Raw genomic sequence first — 26,699 nt, 5'->3', positions numbered from 1 at the left:
GTCTTGTTTAAGAAATCCTTTGTTCCTCTGACATCATAAATATATATACCTACATTCTAAAGTTTATAGTATTTTAGTGCCACCTGGGTGACTTAGTTGGTTAAGCATTCAACTCTTGGTTTCGGCCCAGGTCATGATCTCAGTTTTGTGAGGTCGAGCTCCGCGTCGGGCTCCATGCTGACAATGCAGAGCCTGCTTGGGATTCTCTGTGTCTCCCTCTCTCTTTGCCTCTTCCCCACCTGCACTGTCTCTCTCTCAAAATAAATAAACTTTATAGTATTTTAATAATTTTAGAAATAGTTTAAGTTGCAAGATTAGTACACAGAAATTCCCTTATATCCAGAAGCATCCAAGATTCCTCAATTAACATCATGCCATATTTACTTCATCGTCTCTCTGATTATATGGAAGAGGTGGATAGTTGTTTTTTCTTTTTCCCCTCAATTATTAGAGAGTTAGTTGCAGGCATGATGCCTCTTTACTTCTTAATACTCAGTGTGTATTTTCTTTTTTTATTTTATTTATTTATTTATTTTTTTTATTTTTTTTAACATTTATTTTTGAGACAGAGACAGAGCATGAACGGGGGAGGGTCAGAGAGAGAGGGAGACAGAATCTGAAGCAGGCTCCAGGCTCTGAGCTGTCAGCACAGAGCCCGACGTGGGGCTTGAATTCACGGACCGTGAGATCATAACCTGAGCCAAAGTCGGACGCTTAACCGACTGAGCCACCCAGGCGTCCCTCAGTGTGTATTTTCTAAGAATAAGGACATTCTTACCTAAACACAGGTCACTTATCAAAATTGGGAAATAAACATTTATATAATACTATGATCTAATCCATAGACCTTTTAGAAATTTGCCTGTTGCAAAAGTAATGTTCTTTATAAGAATTTTTTTCTGGTAAAGACCCAAACCAGTATTAGGCTAATTTATTTGGAGTCTCTTTAGAGTCCTTTAACTTGGAACATTTCCTCACTCTTTGTCTTTCATGATATTTGAATTGGTGAAGATTTCAGGTTGGGTATTTCATAGAATGTCTCTCAATATGAGTGTGTGGGTTTTTTTGGCTAAAACAGTGTTGTGTCTTTCTCAGTTGGTTACATCAGGAGACATAGGATGCCAGTTTATCTAATTCATGACGATACTAACTTTGATCACTCACTAACGTGATTTCTGCAGTTTCTTCCCAGTAAATTACTATTTTTCTCTGTAATTTGTAGGGTGATACATTGAGACTATATAAATATCCTGTTCCCTATCGCTTTTCACTCTTGAATTGTATCATCCATTGCCAAATATTGTTGTTACTGTGATGGTTACCTTATTGGAGATTTGTTAATCTCATCATTCCTTTAATGCTTATTAGCTGTAATTTTATTATAAAGGACTTTTTTCTTACCACCACTCCCTTCATTTATTTATTCATTCATTTTGAATAAATTTGACATCTAACATTGTGTGAATTTAAGGTGTGTAACATGTTACTTTGATACATTTATATGTAATAATGTCTGTCTAAATTCATTATACTGTGCATTAGGTCTCTATGCTTATTTATTACTCATTTATTTTTTCTTGTCAATGTGGTCTTACAGATTTTTTTATAATTTTTAACTTAATTTTCTTTTAATTTACATCCAAATTAGCATATAGTGCAACAATAATATCAGTAGATTCCTTAGTGCCCCTTACCTATTTAGCCCACACCCCCTCCAGTAACCCTGTTTGTTCTCCATATTTATTAGTCTCTTTTGTTTTGTCCCCCTCCCTATTTTTATATTTTTTGTTTCCCTTCCCTTATGTTCATCTGTTTTGTCTCTTAACGTCCTCATATGAGTGAAGTCATATGACATTTGTCTTTCTCTAATTTCACTTAGCCTAATACCCTCCAGTCCCATCCACATAGTTGCAAATGGCAAGATTTCATTCTTTTTGATTGCCAAGTAATACACCATTGTATATATATATATATATATACCACACCTTCTTTATCCATTCATCCAGCGATGGACATTTGGGCTCTTTCCATACTTTGGCTATTGTTGATAGTGCTGCTATAAACATCGGGGTGCATGTGTCCCTTCGAAACAGCACACCTGTACCGTTGGATAAATGTCTAGTAGTGTAATTGCTGGGTCGTAGGGTAGTTCTATTTTTAGTTTTTTGAGGAACCTCCATACTGTTTTCTAGAGTGGCTGCACCAGCTTGCATTCCCATGGTCTTATGGATTCTTATTCTGTGGGTTTTATGCTGTGATTTTTCATTTTATGTTCAACCTGTCCCAGGTTTGGCCAGTGGGAGCCCTTTCACAGTGGCTTCTATGACCCTTGACATATCCCCGTCTTCGTTTGAACATTTCCTAACTTTCTGGCTGAAGATATTTCAGCTCTTCTTTACCTTCCCTCCCTTAGTGCTGCAATCGGCTACTTCTCCATTGAGGCCTGGTTCCTTTTAGTTAGAAATGGTTTTTTGAAATCAATACTCAGGCATTAGATGTGCTCATTGTTGATAGGAACATCATTGCTTCTAGGCACTTTAAATGAACATTACTGGGATTCATATGTATGTGTAGGTCATAAATGTATTTCTCTGTGCTTCATAAATATATGTCTCTGTGTGGTTAAAAACCACAAATTTTAACTAATACCTCCAATTCCAATCCCTGCACCCTTTTCATACTGTTAGCTCCCTGCTTCAAGAATGAGATATTTAGTTTCTATTAGCTTCAGTGTGTTTACTTATTTGCTCAATCTTGTAATACACAGAGCGTGGTTTCAGAGTTGTTAACACATAGCATTAACTTCAGCTGAATATTTGCTTAAGTAGTTTCGTGGGTATTATTCATGGGTCTATTTATTAGTCTCTCCTTTAATCATCACCAGAAGTCTCAATACCTGACAGAATAAATCTTTTTACCTTATTTTTCAAGAGTGTCTTTGCACTTCTTCATCATTTTACCTATGAATTTTAGGGTCAACATGCACATCCTCAAGGAAAAAGCTGTTAGAGTTCATTTGGATTACGTTGACTTTATAAATCACGTAGAAGATAATTAACATCTTTACAGTCTTAACTGTCTTTGAACATTGTACATCTCTTCATTTTTTTGAATGTTCCTTAATGTCTTTCCAAAGAGTTTGGTGACTTCAGGTGACTCCACAAATATGTGCATGCTTTGTTATATTTATTCCTCAGGACCATACTTTTTAAATGTTTATTTTTGAGAGAAAGAGTGCAAGCGGCGGAGGGGAAGATAAAGAGGGAAACACAGAATCCGAAGCAGGCTCCAAGCTCTGATCTATCAGCAAAGAGCCTGACGCGGAGCTCGAACCCATGGACTGCGAGATCATGACCTGAGCCAAAGCTGGACGCTTAACCAACTGAACCACCCAGGCGCCCAGGATCATACTTTTTAGATTCTAATTCTAGACCTACTATTTATGATCTGTGTGACTTGGGGCAAATTGTTTAACTTCTCTGCACTTTTGTTTATTCATATGTGAAATGAGCATGGGGCGCCTGGGTGACTAAGTTGGTTTAGTGGCCAACTCTTGATTTCCTTTAAGGTCATGATCTCCTGGTTCATGAGTTTGGGCCCCACGTCAGGCTCTGTGCCGATAGCATGGAACCTGCTTGGGATTCTCTGTCCCTCTCTTTCTGCTCCCTCCCTGCTTGCATGTGCGCTCTCTCGTGTGCTCTCTCTCTAAAATAAATAAACATTTTTTTAAAAAGCTATCTAAAATAGTCAAAGTATTTACAATAATTTCTTAATGAAAGACTTAATGTAAAGCTGCAGAAATCAAGCCAGTTTGGTAGTGTATATAGGATAGACATATAGATTTACATTAATGGAGCAGAATACAGAGTCTAGAAATAGTCTCATTTATATATAATACATCTGTTGATTTTTCAACAGTGTAAAATTCCAGAGGGAAAGAAAATCTTTTCAAAAAGTTTTTAGACACATAGGTATTCATACTGAAAAAATTAAAAATTTTTTACTTAAAAAAAGTACCATACTGACAAACTGACTTTCTTGAAATAGATCTTTAGACCTATACTGTAAGGTTTAAACCAATGCAGAAGAAGTTATATACAAACCTAATGGTAACCATATACCAAAACCCACTAATAAAACATTCAAAGAATAAAGAGGAAGAAATCCAAGTATATCACTAAATAAAATCAGCAAAACATGAAAAGAAAAAGGATCAGAGAAAATCAGAAACAGCCACAAAATAAGTAATAAGATGGCAATAAACACGTATCTATCAATAATTACTTTGTAAATGGACTAAATGCTCCAATCAAAACAGAGATTGACAGAATTGATTAAAAAATAAGACCCATGTAGGGTTGCCTGGGTGGCTCAGTTGGTTGGGCGTCCGACTTCGGCTCAGGTCATGATCTCGTGGTTCATGGGTTCGAGCCCTGCGTTGGGCTGTGTGCTGACAGCTCAGAGCCTGGAGCCTGCTTCAGATTCTGTGTCTCCCTCTCTCTCTGCCCCTCCCCCACTCACACTCTGTCTCTCTCTCTCTCAAAAATAAATAAACATTAAAAAAAATTTTTTTTAAACAAGACCCATCTAAATGCTGCCTACAGGAGACTCATTTTAGACCTAAAGACACATTCAGTTTGAAAGTGAAGGGATGGAGAAACATCTATCATGCAAACAGATGTCAAAAGAAAGAGAGTAACAGTACTTACATTGGACAAAAACAGACTTAAAAACAAAGACTGTAAAGAACAAATAAGGATGTTATGTAATTAAAAAGGGGACAATCCAACAAGAAGATACAAAAGTTATAAATATTTATGCACCCAGCATAGGAGCACCCAAATACACTATAAAACAGTTATTAACAAACATAAAGGAACTAATTGATAGCAATATGCTAATAGTAAGGGACTTTAACACCCCACTTACCCCAGCAGACAGTTCACGTAAACAGAAAATCAACAAGGAAACTGTGGCTTTGAAGGACATACCAGAACAGATGGATTTAACAGATACATTCAGAATATTTCATCCTGAAACAGCAGAATACATATTATTTGCAAGTGCACATGGAGCATTCTCCAGAATAGACCACATATTAGACCACAAAACAAACCAGCAAATTCAAAAGATCAAAATGATACCATGCATCTTTTCTGAGTATAATGCTATGAAACTAGAAGTCAACCACAAGAAAAAATCTGGAAAGACCATAAACACATTGAAGCCAAATAACATGCTAATAAACCATGACTGAGTCAACCAGGAAATAAAAGAAGAAATTAAAAAGTACATAGAAACAAATGATAATGAAAGCACAACAGTCCAAAACCTCTGGGATGCAGTAAAAGTGGTTCTAAGAGGGAAGTTCATAGTAATACTGGCCTGTCTCAGGAAGCAAGAAAAATCTCACATAAACAACCTAACCTTATACCTAAAGGAGGTAGAAAAAGAACAACAAACAAAACCTAAAACCAGCAGAAGGACGAAAATAATAAAGATTAGAGCAGACATAAATGATAGAGAAACTAAAAACAAAAAAAAACAATAGAACAGATCAATGAAACCAGGAGCTGGTTCTTTGGAAAATAATCAGTGAAATTGATTATCCTTTAGTCAAACTTGCCAAGAAAAAGAAAGGACACCAAATCACAAATGAGAGGAGAAAAAACTAACACCACAGAAATACAAACAATTGTAAGAGAATATTACGAAAAACTATATGCCAATAAACCGGGCAACCTAGAAGATATGGTTAAATTCCTAGAAACCTATAAACTATCAAAACTGAGACAGAAAGAAATAGGAAATTTGAACAGTCAGTAACCAGTCAAGGTATTGAATCAGTAATCAAAAAACTCCCAACAAACAAAAGCCCAGGACCAGATGGTTTCACAGGCAGTTTCTACCAAACACTTAAAGAAAAACTCATACCTTTTGTTCTCAAACTATTGCAAAAAATAGAAGAGGAAGGAAAACTTCCATATTCATTCCCTGAGGCCAACATTATCCTGATACCAAAACCAGATAAAGACCCACTAAAGAGAACTATAGGCCAATATCCCTGATGAACATGGATGCAAAAATTCTCAATAAGATACTAGCAAACTGCTTTAAACAATACATTTTGTTTTTTAAATCACGATCAAGTGGGATATTCCTGGGATGCAAAGGTGGTTCAATAATCATATTTCAATCAACATCATACATCACATCAGTAAGAGAAAGGATAACCATATTATCATTTCAGTAAATAACAGAAAAATCATTTGACAAAGCACAACATCCATTCTTGATGAAAGTGCCCAACAAAGTAGGTTTAGAGGGCCTAATGTAAATAAGGCCATGTGTGAAAAACCCACAGCTAACATCATCCTTAATGGGGAAACACTGAAAGCTTTTCCCCTAAGGTCAGGAACATGACGAGGATGTCTACTGTCAACACTTTTATTCAACATAGTACTGGACGTCCTACCCACAACAAATCAGACAACAAAAAGAAAGAAAAGGCATCCAGTTTGGGAAAGAAGAAGTAAAACTTTTAATATTTGCAGATGGCATAATACTATATATAGAAAACCCTAAGACTCAACCAACAAACTGCTAGAACTGATAAATTCAGTAAAGTTGTAGGATATAAAATGAAAGAACAGAAATCTGTTGTATTTCTGTACACCAATAATGAAGCAGCAGATAGAGAAATTAAGAAAACAATCCCATTTACAATTGTACCAAAAATAATGTAAGATATCTTATGTAGGATACCTAGGAATAAACTTAACTAAAGAGGTAAAAGACCTGTACTCTGAAAACTGTAAAACACTGATGAAAGAAATGGAAGACAACACAAAGAAATGGAAAGACATTCCATGTTCGTGTATTGAAAGAACAAATATTTTTAAACGATTGTAGTACCCAAAGCAGTCTATACATTTAATGCAATCTCTATCAAAAACCAAGAGCAGATTTCACAGAACTAGAACAAACAACCCTAAAATTTGTATGGAACCACAAAAGACCCCAAACAGCCAAAGCAGTCTTGAAAAAGAAAAGCAAAGCAGGGGACATCATAATTCTGGACTCCATAGGTCAATAGACCAGAAGAGAAAACCCAGAAATAAACCCACGATTGTGTGGTCCATTAATTTTCAACAAAGCAGAAACAAATATCCAATGGGAAAAAGAGTCTCTTCAACATACAGTGTTGGGAAAACTGGACAGCAACATGCAAAAGAATGTGTGTACACGTGGAATATTATTCAGCCATAAAAAATGAAATTTTGCCATTTCCAATGACATGGATGGAGGTGGGGAGTATAATTCTAAGTGAAATAAGTCAGAAAGACAACTACCACATGATTTCACTTACGTAGATTCTACTATATAAAACAAAGGAAAAAATAAGAGAAAGACATCAATAAACAGACTTTAAATTGTGTTTGTTTGGTTTGGTTGTTTGGTTTTGGTGTTTTTGTTTTTGTTTTTTTGGTAATCTGTTTACCCAACATGAGACTTGAACTCATCACCCCAAGCTCAATAGTTGCATGTACTTCTGACTGAGCCAGCCAGGCACCTGAACTCTTTTTTCTTTTTTTTTTTTTTTTTTTTTTTTTTTTAAGTTTCTTTATTTAGAGAGAGCACATGGGAGGGGCAGAGAGAATCCCAAGCAGGCTCTGCACTGTCAGCACAGAGCCTGATGCAGGGCTTGAATTCACAAACAGTGAGACTGTGACCTGAGCCAAAATCAAGAGTCAGTCACTTAGCCACCTAAGCACCCCACCCCCAACTCTTACTTACAGAGAAGAAACGAATGGTTACCAGAGCGGGGGAGGGGGTTTAAATAGGTTATGGAGATTAAGGAGAGCACTTGTAGTCATGAGCACTGGGTGATGTAGGGAATATAGAAATGTTGAATCACTGTAATATACACACGAAACTAATATTACACTGTATGTTAACAGTGCTTCAAAGATAACATCAAGAAAATCAAAGGCAGGGGCACGTGGGTAGCTCAGTTGGCTAAGTGTCCGACTCTTGAGTTCAAGCCTTGCATTGGATTCCGTGCTGACAGTGCAGAGCCTGTTTGGGATTCTATCTCTCCCCCTTCTCTGCCCCTCCCATGCTTATACTCTCTCTCTCTCTCTCTCTCTCTCTCTCTCTCTCAAAAATAAACTTTAGGGTGGCTCAGTCATTTGAGTGTCCAACTTTGGCTCAGGTCATGATCTTGCAGTTAGGGAGTTTGAGCCCCACATCAGGCTCACTGCTGTCAGCCTGTCAGTGCAGACCCTGCTTCAGATCCTCTGTCCCCCTTTCTCTGCCCCTCCCCTGCTTGTGCTCTCCAAAAATAAATATTAAAAAAAAGTAATAGAATAAAGAAGTAAATTTAAAAAAAAAGGAAATCAAAGGCAGGCTACAGACTTGAAGGAAAACCTTTGCAGCACATATATCAGACATAGTAGTTATATCAAGTTATGTGAAGACCTCTTATAACTCAATAGGAAGAAAACAAACCAAGAAAAAATGTGCAAAAGATATGAAGATAGGGTACAAAAAATGGCATATGAATGTCGACAAGCACCTGAAATGATGCTTATCCCCAGTCATCAGGGAAGTGGAAATTAAAATCACTGTAAGATAGCGGTACATGCCCATTAGAATGGCTAAATTTTATAAGGTTTACTGTATCAAGGATGTGGACCATCTTTCACTGGTGTACTGTGTTGGTGGCAATGTAAAATTTAGGCAAGACCACTTTAGCAAAGACTTGGACAGTTTCCTTAAAAGTTAAATGTGTGCCTGCATTATGACCCACTCATTCTACCTGATCACTTATCCAAGAGGAATCAAAGTTCATATCCACACAGATACCTGTGTAGAAATGTCCTTAGCAATTTATTTGTAATGACCAAAATCTAGAAATATTTTATTACAGGTGAGTATTTTAAAGTACAGTTTGTCCATATGATGAAATGCTATTTAAATACACAGGAATATATCAGTAAGGAGAACCAGATTATTTTGATTGAAAGAAGCCAGACAAAACTTTATTCTGAATTAAAGAAACCGGATTTTTTAAACAATACCTGTTGTATGATTCTGTTTATGTGTAAGTCTGAAAAATGCACACTAGTCTATAGTGACAGAAAGCAGATCAGTGGTTACCTAGGGACAGGGTTTGGAGGGAGATGGATTACAAAGGGGCACAAGGAAATTTTTGAAATGAAGAAAGATTTGTTATCTTGATTGTGATGATAGTTTCACATGTTTTAACTACATGTCAAAACTTTACATAATCCCTTTTAAAAAAGAAAAGTGAGTCCTATCAGTTTCAGTCTAATGCTGACTGAAAGCCCTCCAAACTTCCTTTTTCTTTCAGAGTAAATGCTCACATCCTTACGTTGGATTACAAGGCCCTATACCATGCACTCCAATTTTACTTTTTAAATATCTTTGTCAGTACCCTCCCCGCCCCCCTCCACCCCACTCTTTCTGCTCACCAAACTGACAGTCCCTCCAGTTTATAAAACATTTTAAGTATGTTCCCACCTCTAGATTATTCCAGTTATTCCCCCCTAGCTGGAGTACTTTTCTCTCAGGTACCCTCATTTTTTTTCATGCTGCCTTTGACCTACCCTGACTAGCCCTCAGTGCTCCTGATTCTTCCTATTCTATTTTTTTAAGGTTTTTTAATGTTTGTTTATTTTTGAGTGAGATGGGGAAGGGCAGAGAACAGGGAGACACAGAATCCGAAGCAGGCTCCAGGATCTGAGCTGTCAGCACAGAGCTCAACACAGGCCATGAACTCAGAAACCCGAGATCATGACCTGAACCGAAGTCGGGCATATAACCGACTGAACCACCCAGGCACCCCTATTCTGATTTCTATAGTATTTATCACTTTCTTACTTGTAGTTTTTTACTGTATTTATTATTTTATTTTTATCACTAGAATTAAGCTTCACCGGGGTAGATTTTTTCTTCTATTTAGTTTATATATGTTTATGCCTGACATGAAATAGGCATTCAAAAATACTTGTTGAAGTAATGTTTTTTGTTTATTATTCTGTTTTTCTTGCTGTTTTTGGAATCTAGTACTGTTTCGTGTTTGCATCTATGATTTTTAACTTTCATACTTATTTTACCAAAATCTAAAGTTAACTGATAGTGTACCCTTTCCTTACATAACTTAAGAAATTTTAGGGAAGTTTAACTGCTTTTACCCTCTTTTACCTTCTCCTAACTCATGATATTATAGTTACATTTTAAAATTAAAACTTTTTTTTTAATGTTTATTTTTGAGAGAGAGAGTGTGTGAGCAGGGGAGGGGCAGAGAGAGGGAAACACAGAATCTGAAGCAGGCTCCAGGCTCTGAATGGTCAGCACAGAGCCTGATGTGGGGTTTGAACCCACAAACTGTGAGATCATGACCTGAGCCAAAGTTGGACATTTAACCAACTGAGCCACCCAGGTGCCCCTTAAAATTTTTTTAATCAGGCAACTTGTTAGTATTGTTTTATATAATAAATACTCGTTTAGATCAAACCATATGTAACTGTAGACTTTTTATTCCTTCTTTATTTTTTTTAATGTTCATTTATTTAGTTTCAGAGAGAAAAAGAAAGGGAGCGCAAGTGGGGGAAAGGCAGAGATGGAGAGAGAATTCTGCACTGTCAGCGTAGAACCCGATGTGGGTCTTGATCTCACAAACCATGAGATCATGACCTGAGGTGAAATCAAGAATCAGATACTCAACTGACTTAGCTGCCCAGGCGCCCCAACTTTTTATTCTTTCTTACAACTCAGATATGCCATCTGGATTCACTTACCTGAACAGTATCCTCCAGTATTCACTTAGGAAAGTCCATGATAACATATTTGAAGTTTTCAAATTTTTGTTCAAAAATGTCTTTATTTTGTTGTCAGTTTTAAAAGATCCTTTTGCTTACTGTGGAGTTTTAGATCAACAGATGTATTTCTTTTTCTTTTCATTCAGTATATTAAATCATTTGATGATGTTCTGGTTTTCATTGTTGCTCTTAGAAAGTCAGCTGCATCAATTTAACTACTGCTTTTTTCTCTCTGGCTATTCTTCAGACGTTTTCTTCATCTTTGATGCCCTGTGGTTTCAGTGTGATGTGTCTGTGATGTGTTTATTCTAATTGGAGCTTCCTTGAGCTTCTTGATTTGATGGGTCATTGCCTTTTATTGGTTATAGAAATTATCTTTTCATATATTTTCCCTCCTCACAATTTCTTTTCTTACTCTATTCTGAGGGTCTCAGATTTTCATATTTTCTATTTTATCTCTCTAAAATGCATTCTGAATAATTCCTTAGGACCTTTGATTTCACAAATCAAAGTTTTTGAAACTTTGTCTAATCTGTTGTTAAGCTCATCCAGTAATTTAGATTTCATTAATTGTGTTTTTCATTTCTAGAAGTTTTATTTTGCTCTTTTTAAGTGTCTTCTGACCTACAGTATTTTTTGGCATATCTTTTATTTCTTCAAGTGTACTATCTAAAATCTTGATCTGATAATTCCTGTGTCTGTCTCTGTTAGGTTTTTCTTTCTTTCTTTTAAATGAGTTATTCATTTTACTTAGAGAATTAATTGTATGAGTTATTTGGGATCGTGGTATACTCCTCCAGAGAGAATTTGTTTGTCTGCAAAATTAAAGGCTCTGTGTTTAGGACCATTTCAGTCTAAATCCATAACTTCATTAGTTTTATTTTGGACTCCTAAGAAATGTGAATTTGAGCTGCTGCAAATTATCAGAGCTTGCTTTTGGTTAGGCCTTTTCGGCAACTTTTTTCTCCCTTTTCTACTAGACATGAAGGCACTTTTTCTTGCAGTCTTGTCTGAGGGTGAGAAGGGTAGGTTATTAAGGTGTACACTTCCAGATTAATGCCATAAAGGTCATCTATTGACTTCCTTCCTGGGGCCAATCCTGGAATTTTCATCTTGTCTCCTACCCCATGAGGCTGACAAAACCAAAGCTCAGTTTCTTGGGGCTTGGCCTTTCACCTCGTTATTCTTTATCATCTTGTTGGCTGTTAGATTTTTAAAAAAATCTTTATACTCTTCGGGCATTTTCTGCATGAAGGTTGGTCTGTTTATTTAATCTGCTACTGAGTCCACATTTTTAAAAAATAATTACGGAGCATTATTTTTTTTGTAGTACACACTCTTCTGTAGTATTTTAAATGGCTCTGTGTTTTGTCTAGCAACTCATAATTTAAACATTCTCCAATTTGGACATTAAGTGTGTTTCTTGAGGGTTTTATTGTTATAAATATTATTGATAAACTGATTTCACAGGTAAAAATGTTAACAATTTTTATTGCCTTAATTGCTGTTGTAGGGGTACATTTTCCAGTTGTAAACAATTGTTAGTCATTCAACTCTTAAGCCTTTTTCATAAAAGTTTGTATAATCTTTTCATAAAGATACTAACCCATTGTCTAAAGGTTACTTTGCTAAAATGTTTCTGTTTCTGCTTATTTGGGAGAATGTTTATTTATAGAAACTATCAATGATTCTTTTGTCAAATTTTAACAAATGTTCTTATTAATCATATTTTACTTGGGAGCAATTACTTAAAATTTATCCCTGTTAATTGTTTGCCAATTCTTTTATTTATCACTATTTAGCATTCTGGGATACTTACCTCAAAATTTTTCCTCATTTCTCTAAAACCTACTAGTCTCGCAACCTCATAGCCCCCTACCATAGCCATCTGTATTAGTCTTTTTGTGTGTTTTTTTAAATGTTTGTTTATTTTTGAGAGAGAGAGGGAGAGAGTGTAAACAGGGGTGGGGCAGAGAGAGGAGACAGAGGATCCAAAGCAGGCTCTGAATGCCAGCAGAGAGCCTGATGCCGGGCTCGAACCCACGAACTGCGAGATCATGACCTGAGCTGAAGTCGGACACTTAACTCACTGAGCCATCCAGGCGCTCCAGTCTTCTTGTGTTTTAAAAATCCCTCATTTGCCCTCCCCCCAATTTCAGTAGCTTACAGCAATTAACATTTATTTCTTTCACACCCCTGACATTTATGCAGCTGTGAACCCATTCTTGCAGCACTCCTTCACATGTATTTGTGATCTAGTGCCCAGTTCAAAAGTGTCATTACATTTGAGACATGGCATTCTGGTGCCAGAGAGTAAAAAATAGGAGAGCTGATGTAAACCCGTAATGCCTCTTGAAGGTTCTTTATAGAGAGGTGGTGTGTGTCATATCGCTGTGTACTCATAATTAAGTGCAGTGGGAATTGCATAAAGATGTGTGCAAGTCACAGTACTAGCCAGAGTTATACGGAAGGAGCAGGTAAATACTTGGCAACAATAATGCAATCTACTATATATATCTCTTCATATGTTTAACTTTCTAGCACAGATTTTCATAATTACTCATATCCATATTGAAGCCTCTTTGTTAAGTCTTTATGCCTTAAATATAGTTATTTCTGTTGTAAAAATGAATCATTTCAGGAGCGCCTGGGTGGCTCAGTTGGTGTCCGACTCTTGATTTTGGCTCAGGTCATGATCTCACAGTTCTTCGATTGAGCCCCACATCAGTCTTTGCTCTGGCAGTGTGGAGCCTCCTTGGGATTCTCTCTCCCTCTCTCTGTGTCCCTCCCTTTCCCTCAGAATAAATAAATAAACTTAAAAACATTTTTTAAATCATTTTTCTGTATGGTCTTGAACCTACTTGAATATAACTTTAACAAGGACAGTTCTTCCTTAGCACTAGGAAAATGCTTGACTCTCTGTGTGCTCTCAATAAATGTTACGTTCCTCTTATTTCATCACTTAATTCTGTCAGTTATCTCATTTTTTGTATCTTCACTTAACTGTCAGTTCTCCCTGCCAGCTCTATCCCTGAAGTCTCTTAATGACTATATATTTTCTTGAGTTATTTTAATAAATCACAACTACATATTTAACAGATTCTGTTAACTATTTTTAATGAAGAGAATAAACTTTTTGAGTTTTTAATTCCTCTGGAAAATACAGCCTATATATTTCTTCCCGTAAATATGCTCATCAACCTATCATTGAAAAGAAAACAACCTCTCCCTTTGACTCTTAAAGTCTAACTTCTCGATATTGCTCTAAAACTTCTTTACTTTTTATATTTCTTATTCTCTTTGACTTCTCCTGAGCCCCCACCCACTTAAACACTGTTCCTCTAGATCCTGAGGGGTTATAATTCTCTGTTTTGTTTTTTTTCTATTTCTAAGGCTGTTCTCTTTTTCTTAGAATGTTCGTCTTCTTCCTCTATCACTTAAATGTACTAATACTCCATTCCATTTTTGGAATCCGTTAAAGTATCCATTAATACTCTCTTCCATTTTTTGTCTTCTGTCTTTTTAAAAAAGTGTAACTTTTTTTCATACGGCTTTCACGTTTATTTCTACATAGATGATTTACAGATCTGTGTCTTACTTTTTCTAAGTATGCCTTCTCATTTCCACTTGTGTCTTACCATCACCTCAACCTTGACATGTCTGAAATCACATTGTCTTGCGACTAGTATTGACTTCTCCATTGGAACTAACTCCTGTTTTTCTTGATGGTCACAGTCCCCAGGCTTCTGGAAAGAAAGGAAATAATTCCAGCATTTGTTTAGCATCTGGTATGCAGTAGGCACTGTGCTTTTCAATTACATAATGTCTAGCTCAAGTTTTACTTCCTGAGACACCTCCAAACAATCACAGTGAATCCTCTGCATTTCCTTCTTAGACCACTTGCAGTACATTTGTGTTTAAACCATTAGATCTTCAGTATATGAATCTCTTGTAATTCATATAATAATATGAATAATATTATTGTATGAATTACATAATTCATACAATTGTAGTTTGTAAGCCTTTCAAAAGTGAGGATTTTTATTTCATATTTTCATCACCATGGAACCGTCTAGGTATAGTACATTTTAGTAAGTATTTGACATAGAAATTTTCACATAGAAATAGTGCTCTAAATAAGGGCATGAATCTCAGCCTAAGTAACAAAACAAAATAAATGAAAATGAAGTAACTAGTAACTCAAAACTAAATAACAGCTAAGCTGTACTCTTGAACCTTGAGCCCAGGTGAAGGAGGTTAGGCTCTGGAAGGGGCAGAGGCTCTTTACTTACACATTAGGTATCACCTTTTGAACAAATCTTTATTCCATAACAGTATCTCTTTATCAATAGTATACCATCATAAATTTTTTTTTATTGCTTTGATAACCATATCTATAGAAGGTAGAATATTTACTTTAGCTTTTCTTCCCCATTAGGTGCACCAGGTATAATTTCTTCACCATATGCAGGGGCTGCTGGATTTGCCCCAGCCATTGGATTCCATCAAGCTACAGGTGACTTTTTAAAGTTGAATTTGAAACAGTTTTTTAGTGATCTGTATGTTCTAAGAGCTTATCAAGATGAAAAACATCACTATATTTGAAGGATTTACAATACAGGCATTATGTATATCAACCATAGGAATGGCTCATTGTATGATGCACAGCTTCCTTGTCTTTACAGCTCATTCCCTGTGGTTCCATTCTCAGTTCCCAAATTCCATTATATGTCCTGCATCATTTATACTTGTTATTGACACAGATATACTATAGGTTGACTATATTAAGTAGCCTGACATTTGCCTTTTAGATTACTCTATGAAATGTATGAACTGCTTCTGTCTTTGCTAATAAGCTTATAAATTACATGTTGAATGGACCTGTGTCTTATTTACATTTAGGTTCTTAATGCCTTTGATGGCCTTCAACACATACTATGGAGTCAGTAAATACCTGAATTAATAAATATTAAATATTAAATCCTTTCTTATATCATTAATGGTTTCAGAGGATTACCATAGAGAGTATGCATGCTGTTTATTTTAGGAGATATATATATTTCCTTAGCTAATAGAGATAATTAAGAGATAGCAATTGGTTAATACTTTGATAATGACTCTCTCACTCTTTTCCAAATAGTAAACAAAATAAATTCGATCATAAGCTCAGGAAAAGAAAAAATTTACTTTATGATTTTCTCTTTAATGCCTAAAGAAAACACTATGGTTGGTGATTAGAAGAGTGGCATAATGTTAAGCCTAGTGTACATATGACATTTCCAGTTTCCAGCTGATTTATGAGTATAACTGTATTTTAAATTGCAACATAACTCCTTTCTGTCAGTAATCTTCATATTCTGCCCCTCTAATCTTGGGAATTTTAACTACTATCTTTGATAGAGAGGATGAAGTTGACTAAAAGAGGAAATATGATAAGGTTGACATTTAAGTTTTATGTTTTTGGTGGTTTTAAGAAATCTTAATACATGTTTAATTAAATGAATATTCTACCTATTCCATTAAAATGAAGGCATTATACATTATTTTTATTTATTTGAAGCTCCCCAAAGTTTAATTGATAAACATTTGGGAGTAGTGATATATGGTTTCCTTCATCTTAGATATATTTTTAAAATTTTTTAATGTTTATTTATTACTTTGAGAGACAGAGCGTGAGCATGGGACGGGGAAGAAAGAGGGGGAGACACAGAATCTGAAGCAGGCTCCAGGCTCTGAGCTGTCAGCACAGAGCCTGACACGGTGCTCCAAAACACGAATTGTGGTATCATGGCCTGAGCCGAAGTATGCTTAACCGACTGAGCTACCCAGGGGCCCCTTGATATTTCTTTTTGACACACACCGTGTGTAAATCACCACAGATATTAAGGAAGAGGGAAAAAAATGCATTTAGGAGACTCCTGAGTTGATAAGACTTAAGCTTCAGTAGAGGGTAGATACATACACATACACACACACACACCGCATACGTATATAACATACTACACACCGTACCATATAGCTACGTTGTACTACTGGTGATATGTAATAAACCTACACAGGTTATTCAGAAGTTGCAGTGCTGGATTGGAGGGGCATGGGAAGAGGCCATGTAAGGGCCCATTGAATATTGATTTCATGGGAAAAATATCCAGCCTGAGAAAGTGGTCTGCAGAGTTTTAAAACTCAGGAGGATGATGGTCATAATGACCTCATTGGATGGTCAAGCAGAATAGTCTGAATGTAAACTATATTGTTTAATTATGTGATTTGTGGGAAAGTGACCAGACCGTATTATAAGGAACTTTGAGCTTAAAGAATCAAGAAATACCATTAAGGAACTGGTTTATTTTACATAAAATAGAGATTTTGCCTTAGATAATTTTTAAGCTGAGAACACAAATAGTAGGACCTTCTTTAAAAGTAAAGTGCTATTTTAGGCATAGTATATAGTGTTAATATTCCAGTATTACCAAACTTGAAATAGTTCTGGACTATCTAGGGGAATAGAGAGCTCTGAAAATTCTCACTACAGAAGAATACTGAACTCTATAAATCAATTATTGATGGTTATAATATTTATATAGCACTTTACAAGGTTACAGGTATTTTTCCCACAAAATACTTCTCTTATACAGAATGTTATGTATTCTGAATGCCTGGTATACAGTCCAGTGATTTTTAGTGAATTTACAGAGTTGAACAGCCATTACCACAGTCCACTTTTAGGACATGTAATACTTCCTAGTCACAAATATGACTTTTGCTGAAGGGCTTTTTTTTTTTAATATAATTTTGTGGTAAAAGCCAAATGAAAAAATACATCTACCTTATAGGGATGTGCTAAAATATCTTTGAAGAAATGGAGCACTTAACAGTTGATAGATCCTCTAACGACTTTTAAGAGCAGTGAATTCAGTTGCTCTGCAAAATTCTGTATTATAAATAACAGAGTACTGACTGTGATGATGTCAAAGAATAAGGATCTTGACTTCTAGGCTAACTGGCCTTTGATATTTTTATGGTAGCTTTGACTTATTTTCTTCTATATTTTTGCTTTCATCTTCATTTATTTACTTAAGTTATATCCAGTGTTGTAATTCCCCAGATAACCAGTATATGAAATGCTTTTGATGTTTTAAAAAGGTATATCAGTCCCAGCTGTTCCTGGAGCTCTGGGCCCTCTCACAATCACCTCTTCTGCTGTCACTGGAAGGATGGCCATTCCTGGGACTAGTGGTGTACCAGGAAATTCTGTTCTGCTTGTCACCAATCTCAATCCGGATGTGAGTTGAAAATTATTTTATAATTTTACTCTTTTCAGGAGGAGGTATCATAGCTTCTGGTCTAGGGTTATATTCAAATGTTTAAGTTTGTTTCAAGGATTTTTATTAAAATTCATCACTGGTATATATAGAAGAAGCATATAAAATCAGTGCTTTAAACAAAGTTAGCTGCTGTTTTTATAAGTAAACTTACTTTAATTGTTTTACTTAGACACTTATATTTTGTGTTATCCTTTTCAAACAGCTTATCACACCACATGGGCTTTTTATCCTATTTGGTAAGTTCTTTTTTGCTGTTTTAATGTCTGTAATGTGGATTAAACATGTTTCGTCATTCAGTAATATTTATCGATTGTCTCTATGTGCTAATAAATAGTGTGTTTGACACTGAAGATAGAGAAGGAAATAAGTAAGACTTAGTAATTACAATTACAATAAAGTTTTATGAAACGGGAAATAGAGATTGTAATAGGAATGTGTACTTAGGAGACCTAACCTAGCTGAGAGAATCAAAGGTGGTGTACCAATAGAAATGATAGTTAAGCTGACTTGTGAAAAATGAGTAAGCATTAGCCAGGCAGAAAGGAAGGGCAAATGTGTTTTCCCAGATGCTAGCAATGCGTGAGAGAGCTCCTGGAACATGGAAGTGAAGGAAGCCACTTCCCACTGGAAAGTGTTGAAGCTGAACAGATGAATACGGACATGGTCAGGAAGAGCTTTGTAACTAAATTAAGGAGCTGGATTTTTAACCTAAGAGCAGTGGGAAACCGGTGAATAGTTTTAAGCAGAGAAGAGGCATAATGAGATTCAGGTTTTAAAAATAGTCTCCAGGGGCGCCTGGGTGACTCAGTCAGCTGAGCGTCCAACTTTAGCTCGGGTCATGGTCTCACAGCTTGTGAGTTCGAGCCCCACATAGGGCTCTGTGCTGACAGCTCAGAGCCTGGAGCCTGCTTCGGATTCTGTGTCTCCCTCTCTTTCTCTGCCCCTAACCCCCTCACATTCTGTCTCTGTCTCTCTCAAAAATAAATAAACATTAAAAAATAAAATGAAAATAGTCTCCAGACTTTCTAATAGTGTTCCTCTCTTAGTCCAAAAAAAAAAATGTTAGCATGTACTCCTAATTTATATATGATTATTTATAAACTTTATCCACCTTGTACTGTACTCATTATGTATAGTATAATATGCACAAATAGAAATATAAGAACAACGAAATAAGTAATCAGTATTTTACAGATTTTTATTAACGGTGAAACTTCATAAAAAACTTACTAACATTTAGTGAGAAATATTATTTAATATGTTTCATTATTTAAAATCTTTTCCATTTTGAATCTGTATTCTCAGCTTTGATTCCAAGTTCACTTTATTTTAGTGCTTGATCTTAAAGGTTGTCATAACTGGAAATGATAGCTCATAAAGATAAGCAATTTAAGTGGAAATGTTTCATTGTCACTGTACCTTATGATTTAGTAATTTTTCAGTCTAATCCACTCGTTTTCATTGTACTTTACCTAGAAAAGTTCCATTTTTTCCTCTTGTTAAATAAATCAGCTGATGTTGACAACTGCTGCATTAGAACATTTTTTTAACAAATGGGGTTAACAAATGGCACTCTTTATTTGGAAGTTTTAATAGGCTAGAAAATCGTTTCAAATTTTTGAGTGGATAATAGGTTTTTAGACGATCTTTTTGAGGTATAATTTATAACCATATAGTTCACCTGCTTTAGGTACATAAATAAATCATTGATTTTTAGTAAATTTACATCATTGTGCAGCCATTACTACATCCAGTTTTGAACATTTCTATCATCCCACAGAGATTCTTCATACTCGTTTGTAGTTCATAAAAAAGTAAAGTTTTTATTCATGACACATTCATGTAATTTTCAGTAACAAAATTATGTATTAATGATAAATTTTCACATGTCTCTTTAATAACTAATGACATTTCTTTCTAAAAGTAGTTGATTTCTTACTCGTTTAAAAAAATATCATCCTTGGGGCGCCTGGGTGGCTCAGTCGGTTAAGCGTCCGACTTCAGCTCAGGTCACGATCTCGCAGTCCGTGAGTTCAAGCCCCGCGTCGGGCTCTGTGCTGACTGCTCAGAGCCTGGAGCCTGTTTCAGATTCTGTGTCTCCCTCTCTCTCTGACCCTCCCCCGTTCATGCTCTGTCTCTCTCTGTCTCAAAAATAAATAAACGTTAAAAAAAAAAAAAAAAATTAAAAAAAAAATATCACCCTCAACTTGAAGAACATATTGTATGTATTATTTTTTTAATGTCTATTTCAGCCACTTGTCACTTCTGAGAAGGACAGCTAATTTGGAATTCAGAATACTTGTCTTTTTTAAAAGTACCATTCATCTCTGACTTTAGTTGCTGTTAGGTGCTTGCCCACTGGATAACCAGCACTCCTTTTGTGTCCCTTGAAGATACTCATAGTCATTCTTTTTGTCACATAACAAAGTGTGGTTATGGTGCTACTGATATTTAAGTAGCACCATATTTTTTTATATTTTTATTTTTTATTTTTATTATATTGGTGATACCCTCTAGCATGTAAACTGCAATCTATTTTGATATATTAAATTTTAAAAAAACAATATTTTTCCTATTGTAGAAATTTCTGCCTATAATTTCATGCATATATTAAAAAATTAGTAAAATATAGTTTTTCATATTAGCTTATATAATCAACTCAGTATAAATATGAGTTTGACTGTTTTCCCCCTACACCCCAATCATTTTACCAGTCCTTTGGAATATTAGATCCACTTTGGGGAAGACTAATGCAGAAAAATTGGTTGTATTGAGGTCAGTTGGGAGGCTGTTACGGTAGTTTAGATGTGAAATGATAATGGTAGCTTTGAAGGTGGTGAGGATGGGGAGAAGTGGACAAATATAAGAGATATTTAGGCCATAAAATCAATGGATGCTGGTGATTGCGTGATTGACTAAATGGAAAGGAAAGGGAGAAGTTAAAAGATGAGTCCCAGGTGTCTGACTAGAGCACATATATGAATGATGATAATATATATCGATAGAGTTGGTGAACACTGGAAGTGGGGAGAGAAAAGGGGAAATGAATCCGTTTGGGACATACTAAATTTGAAGTGTTTATGGGACATCCAAGTGAAAAGGGTTGAGTACATTAATAGATTTAGAACATAGAAGGCAAATTTGTTAATTTGGGAGCACATGTGTGGAATTGCCCAGGGAATATGTATATGAGAAAAGAAGCCTTCTTTAAATGTATGAGTAAAATTGAACATTAAACAGGCATTTTTTTTTGTTAAATTAAGGTTTTGTTTTGTCTTTTCCATTAGGAGTATATGGTGATGTACATCGAGTGAAGATTATGTTTAATAAGAAAGAAAATGCCTTGGTTCAGATGGCAGATGCAAGTCAAGCTCAGCTAGGTACTATGGTTAATAGTAGTAATGAAAGCCTCCTCCTTTTGTATGTGAATTTGCCTATAAAATAAATTTCTAGGTGGTAGGACTATCATTTTACTGAAGGGTACCTTCTTATGCAAATGTCTTCATTATTATTTGAGCCTACTTCTGGTTTAAGATTAAAAAAAGAGGGGCACCTGGGTGGCTCAGTGGGTTAGGCGTCTGACTCTTGATTTCGGCTGAGGTCATGATCTCACAGTTGTGAGATCGAGCCCCACATCAGGCTCTGTGCTGGCCATACAGCCTGCTTGGGACTCTTCTCTGCCTCTCTCTGCCCTTCTCCCTTTCAGGCTCAAACTCTCTTTCGGGGGGGGGGTGGGGGAGGTTAAAAAATAATTGTTGCTCTTTGAAGTCTGAAGTTTATCTACTTTAACATATTATTGATGTTTGGACCTTTATAAACTCTAGGTTTTTTCCATTAAGTATAAACTAATAAATGTGACTTTTTTTGTTGTTTCATTTAATTTTGTTTATTTATTTGTTTTTCTTCCAAATTAAGTTTTCTGTAACTGTTTCATGGCTTAAAAGTTTGAGCAAACTTCATAATAATGGTGTAAGAAAGTTGCATTCCATGGCCTTATAGTTCATAGTTACAGTGGCTCTTAAAATATTACTACTCAGATTTTTTTATTAAAAGAATGTGTTGCCAGGGGTGCTGGCTGGCTCAGTCGGTAGAGCATGCAACTCTTGATCTCAGGGTTATGAGTTCAAGTCACTTTGGGCATGGAGTCTGCTTTTAAAAACAAAAAACAATGTGTTGCTTGAGATTAAAATACTTTATTCAATAACCATTTCCTGAGTACTTGTTCTGTGCACTATGGAACTTTCTAGCACTCTGCTAGAAAGATAGTTATTTTTTGTTTAATTGCTTCTCTTTTCATCATAGTAAAGTCATTTAATACATTTCTATATGTAAGAGTTTTTGAATTTAAGACTATTATAACACCCAGAATTAGCAATATAATTTTAAATGATTAAATAAAAGAATTTAATGATAATTTAGACAAATTTTACAAGAACTTTATCTTAATACCCAAACTTTTCTTAATTTTCTTCTATGCACTAGCCATGAACCACCTGAGTGGGCAGAGACTTTACGGAAAAGTGCTTCGTGCTACACTGTCCAAACATCAGGCAGTTCAGCTTCCCCGAGAGGGACAAGAAGACCAAGGTCTGACTAAGGATTTTAGCAATAGTCCTTTGCATCGCTTTAAAAAACCTGGCTCTAAAAACTTCCAGAATATTTTTCCACCATCAGCCACTCTGCATCTTTCCAACATCCCGTATGTACCTAATTAATTATTATTCATTTAGATGATTAACAGTCTACAGTATATGGTTTGGGAGAGGTAGAAACTCTGAAATTATTGTAACGTAGCATTTGTCCTAGTCACCAATTTCTCATAAGATTACTTATTTACCATCATGTCTTAAAGTCATATCTCTAGTCATACACCAAAAGTGAAAGATAAGTTTCTTTCCAAATGGAGAATTAGCAACTAGTTACCTTTCAGTTATAAAAGGGCATAAAATAAGTTTATGCAGAAATATTCCATTGGTACATACTTGTTCATCCCTTTGTATAGAAGTAAAGAATTAATTAACATAACAAACTCAAATAATTTATGTGTCTAATATGGTAAAAATGAATTTTCTATTCTTTATCTACAAGTTGCAAAACCATGTATATGTTAATTACTCTGGGACACATGGGTGGCTCAGTCAGTTAAGCATTTGGACTCTTACTTTTGACTCACATCGTGAAGTCAGGGTTTGTGAGTTTGAGCCCCGCACCAGGCTCCACAATGGCAGCACAGAGCCTGCTTGGGATTCTCTCTCCCTCTCTCTGCCCACCCCACCCCCGCACCTCGTGCATGTGCGCATTTCTTCTCTCTTTCTCTCTCTCTCTCTCTCTCTCTCTCTCTCTTTCTCAAAATAAAAAATAAGCTTTTAAAAAAATAGGGGTGCCTGGGTGGCTCAGTCAGTTGAGTGTCCAACTTTGGCTCAGGTCGTGATCTCACAGTTTGTGAGTTCAAGCCCTGCATCAGGTTTGCTGCTATCAGCATAGAGCCCGCTTCAGCTCCTTGGATCCTCTGTGTCCCTCTCTCCATCCCTTCTCCACTCCTGCGGTCTTTCTCTCAAAAATAAAATAAATAATTTTTTAAATGTTTATAAAAGCTAAAAATTACTTTATTGTGACTACTCCATTTTAACCAGTGTTGTAGGAGACTTGTTCTTTAGTCATCATCTTTTTTTTTTTTTTTTTAAGTTTATTTATTTATTTTTGAGACAGAGACAGCTGAGTGGGGAAGGAGCAGAGAGCAAGGGAGAGAGAGAATCCCAAGCAGGGTCTGCACTCTAAGCACATATGAAGATGGCAGTTGTATATAACTTAATCTAATACATGAAAAGAGAATAAACTTTGGAAAGAGTGGCGTTGTGTATGGCCATGTGTGTAGAAATTTAAAGACTTGAGGGAATGGAGAAGGGTAAAAAAGTTCTAGAACATTATTGAGAATGAGAATGGGGATGAATAGGAATAGAAAGTAATCACCCAAAATAATGTTGAGTGCTCAGGCTGTAAGCTAGTCTCTGGGTAGGCTCCCTGAAGGAACCTTGAATCTGAATTGGACGATGGCTCAAATCTCATGCCAGCTAAGAAACTGGAGGAGTCCCTTAAAAAATCTCTAGGTTATGTGGATCTAGAAATGTAGCAGCTCATCATTATGGAGACAGAGCGACAACATATTTGGATACCGGGGCAGGCTCTTGTCATTATTACCTTCTTAAATACATTATCTAGGGGCTGGTCTCAGGTTGCAGCCTACATAGGATGTGTAGGCAGAAGAGGGAGAGGACATTAATATTTTCTGAACCATCTACCAAGTTCTGGGCACCATGCTGGCAATTTACATTTGTTACCTCATTTAATCTCCATATAATAACCTTTTAAAAAATGTTTATTCATTTTTGAGAGATAGTGTGCACGAGAGCAGGGGAGGGACAGAGAGAGGGGGACAGAGAATCCATAGCAGGCTCTGCACGGACAGCAGGGAGCCTGATGCAGGGTTTGAACTCACAGACCAGGAGATCATGACTTGAGCCAGTCAGATGCTTAATTGACTGAGCCACTAAGGTGCCCCCATTTTAACCATTTTTGAATGTGCAGTTTGATGTACATTCACATTAAGTACATTCAGATTGTACAACCATCACCTCTGTCCATCTCCAGATTCTTGTCATTATCCCAAATTGAAACTCTGTACCCATTAAGAGTAATTCCCCATTTCCCTCTACTCTCCAGTCCTTGGTAACCACTATTGTTTCTTTCTTTCTCTGTGAATTCATACCTAAAAACCTTTGAAATAAAGTCATTTGTTTCATTTTATCAGTGAAACTCAGGTTAAGTACCTTACTCAAGGTCATACACCAAATGAATGGGAAATAGAATGTGAACTCAGATCTGTCTCCATGCAGAACCAATCATTGTCCTGCACCATCCTTACTGGCAGTTATGAGATGAGATACAGTGTTCTTAAGACAGTATGGCAGTTAAATCATCTCATAAGAAATTAGTGAATAGGACAACTGCTATGTTGGAATAATTTAGTCAGTTGACTCTTATGTGATAGGCCACTATATTAGTTATCTAAAATGTTTATTAGCTGATACTGTTACTGTGATTCAGGAATCCAGAGTGGCTTAGCTGGTTAGTTTTAACTTAGAGTGTCTCAAAAATTTGAAGGTTTAACTGGGGCTACAGGATCCACTTTCAAGGTGGCTCACTTACTTATGAATCTAGTTGTTGACAGGCAGCCTCAGTTCCTTGCCACAAAGGACTTCTCCATATGGGTGTTTGAGCATCCCTCTGAAAGAGTAGCTGGTTTCTTCCAGAGCTGATGATTCAAGGGAGGGCAGGGTGGGAATTGCAATGTCTCTTAGCCTTAGAAGTCTAACACGTCAGGACCCCTGGGTGGCTCTGTTGGTTAAATGTCCAACTTCAGCTCAGGTCATGATCTCGCAGTCGGTGAGTTCAAGTCCAGCGTCAGGCTCTGTGCTGACAGCTCAGAGCCTGGAACCTGCTTTGGATACTGTGTCTCCCTCTCTGTCTGGCCCTCCTCCACTCATGCTCTGTCTCTGCCTCTCAAAAATGAATAAACGTTAAAAAAAAGAAGAAGAAGTCAAACATAGCGTTTCTATGGTACCCTAAAGGTTACAGAGGACATCTCTTCCTTATGGAAGAGGAGTATCTAAAGGCCTTGAATACTAGGAGGCAATAGTAGTGAGGGGAGGGGGAAGCATCTTAGAGCCTGACTCCCACATACATGTATTCAGAATTATCCTAAAAGCCATTAAAAATGTGGACATCTGGTCAAGAGCCAACAAGTCAGAACTGGGAAGTAATTTTGGAAACACTAGAAGTAGTTTTGGAAATACCATTAACATTAATTACTGAAGCCAGTGGTATGGGTAATTATCGCTTTAAAAGAAATACAGATAGATTTTCTTGTTCTTTAAATACCTGCCCGTGTTTTTAAAAATTTTTTTAACGTTTATTTATTTTTGAGAGAGAGAGCACAAGCAGGGGAGAGGCAGAGAGAGAAGGAGACAGAGTCTGAAGCAGGCTTCAGGCTCTGAGCTGTCAGCACAGAGTCTGACGCAGGGCTTGAGCCCATGAACCATGATATCATGACCTGAGCTGAAGTCGGATGCTTAACTGACTGAACCACCCAGGTGCCCCAATACCTGCCCGTATTTTATGCAAAAGATTTTAGACCAAATTACATTGTTTTAGAACATGTATGTGTCAACTTTGAACATCTTTCAGGGCAGTTCCAAAAGCCCTTTCAGGGCTTTATTGTCTTAGAAATGTGAGATACTCTGAAGATTTGACAATTGAAAATTAATCTTTGGTTCATTTGAGAACTGGGGCTAAGATAGTTGACACTCTCTGTGATGTTTTCACAGCCCTTCTGTTACAGTGGATGATCTGAAGAACCTTTTCACAGAAGCTGGGTGTTCAGTGAAGGCTTTTAAATTCTTTCAGTAAGTCCATGCTTTCAAGAAATACATTATTTTAAGTGGTGTGCAAATTTTAAAGGTAGTTCAAT

At 36.3% G+C, this 26,699-nt stretch overlaps 1 protein-coding gene across 7 annotated transcripts in view; it reads left to right on the top strand.

Moving 5' to 3' along the window:
- PTBP3 (polypyrimidine tract binding protein 3) overlaps positions 1-26,699 on the top strand; it is a 126,322-nt gene that overhangs the window by 87,328 nt on the left and 12,295 nt on the right. For all 7 annotated transcript variants that reach the window (XR_006196010.1, XM_042913641.1, XM_042913640.1 and 4 more), the window contains 6 exons: positions 15,286-15,363; positions 17,991-18,130; positions 18,375-18,408; positions 21,460-21,552; positions 22,655-22,871; positions 26,557-26,634. Coding sequence is in view for 6 of the 7 variants with exons in the window: in XM_042913641.1 (XP_042769575.1) it covers positions 15,286-15,363; positions 17,991-18,130; positions 18,375-18,408; positions 21,460-21,552; positions 22,655-22,871; positions 26,557-26,634 (640 nt within the window). In the remaining variant the exon portion in view is untranslated. The remainder of the gene's footprint in view (positions 1-15,285; positions 15,364-17,990; positions 18,131-18,374; positions 18,409-21,459; positions 21,553-22,654; positions 22,872-26,556; positions 26,635-26,699) is intronic.

This window comes from Panthera leo, chromosome D4 (genome assembly GCF_018350215.1).
Source record: "Panthera leo isolate Ple1 chromosome D4, P.leo_Ple1_pat1.1, whole genome shotgun sequence".
In the NCBI taxonomy this organism is placed as follows: domain Eukaryota; kingdom Metazoa; phylum Chordata; class Mammalia; order Carnivora; family Felidae; genus Panthera; species Panthera leo.
The sequence above is the reverse complement of the archived record's forward strand: the minus strand, read 5'-3'. Positions and strand labels throughout refer to the sequence as shown.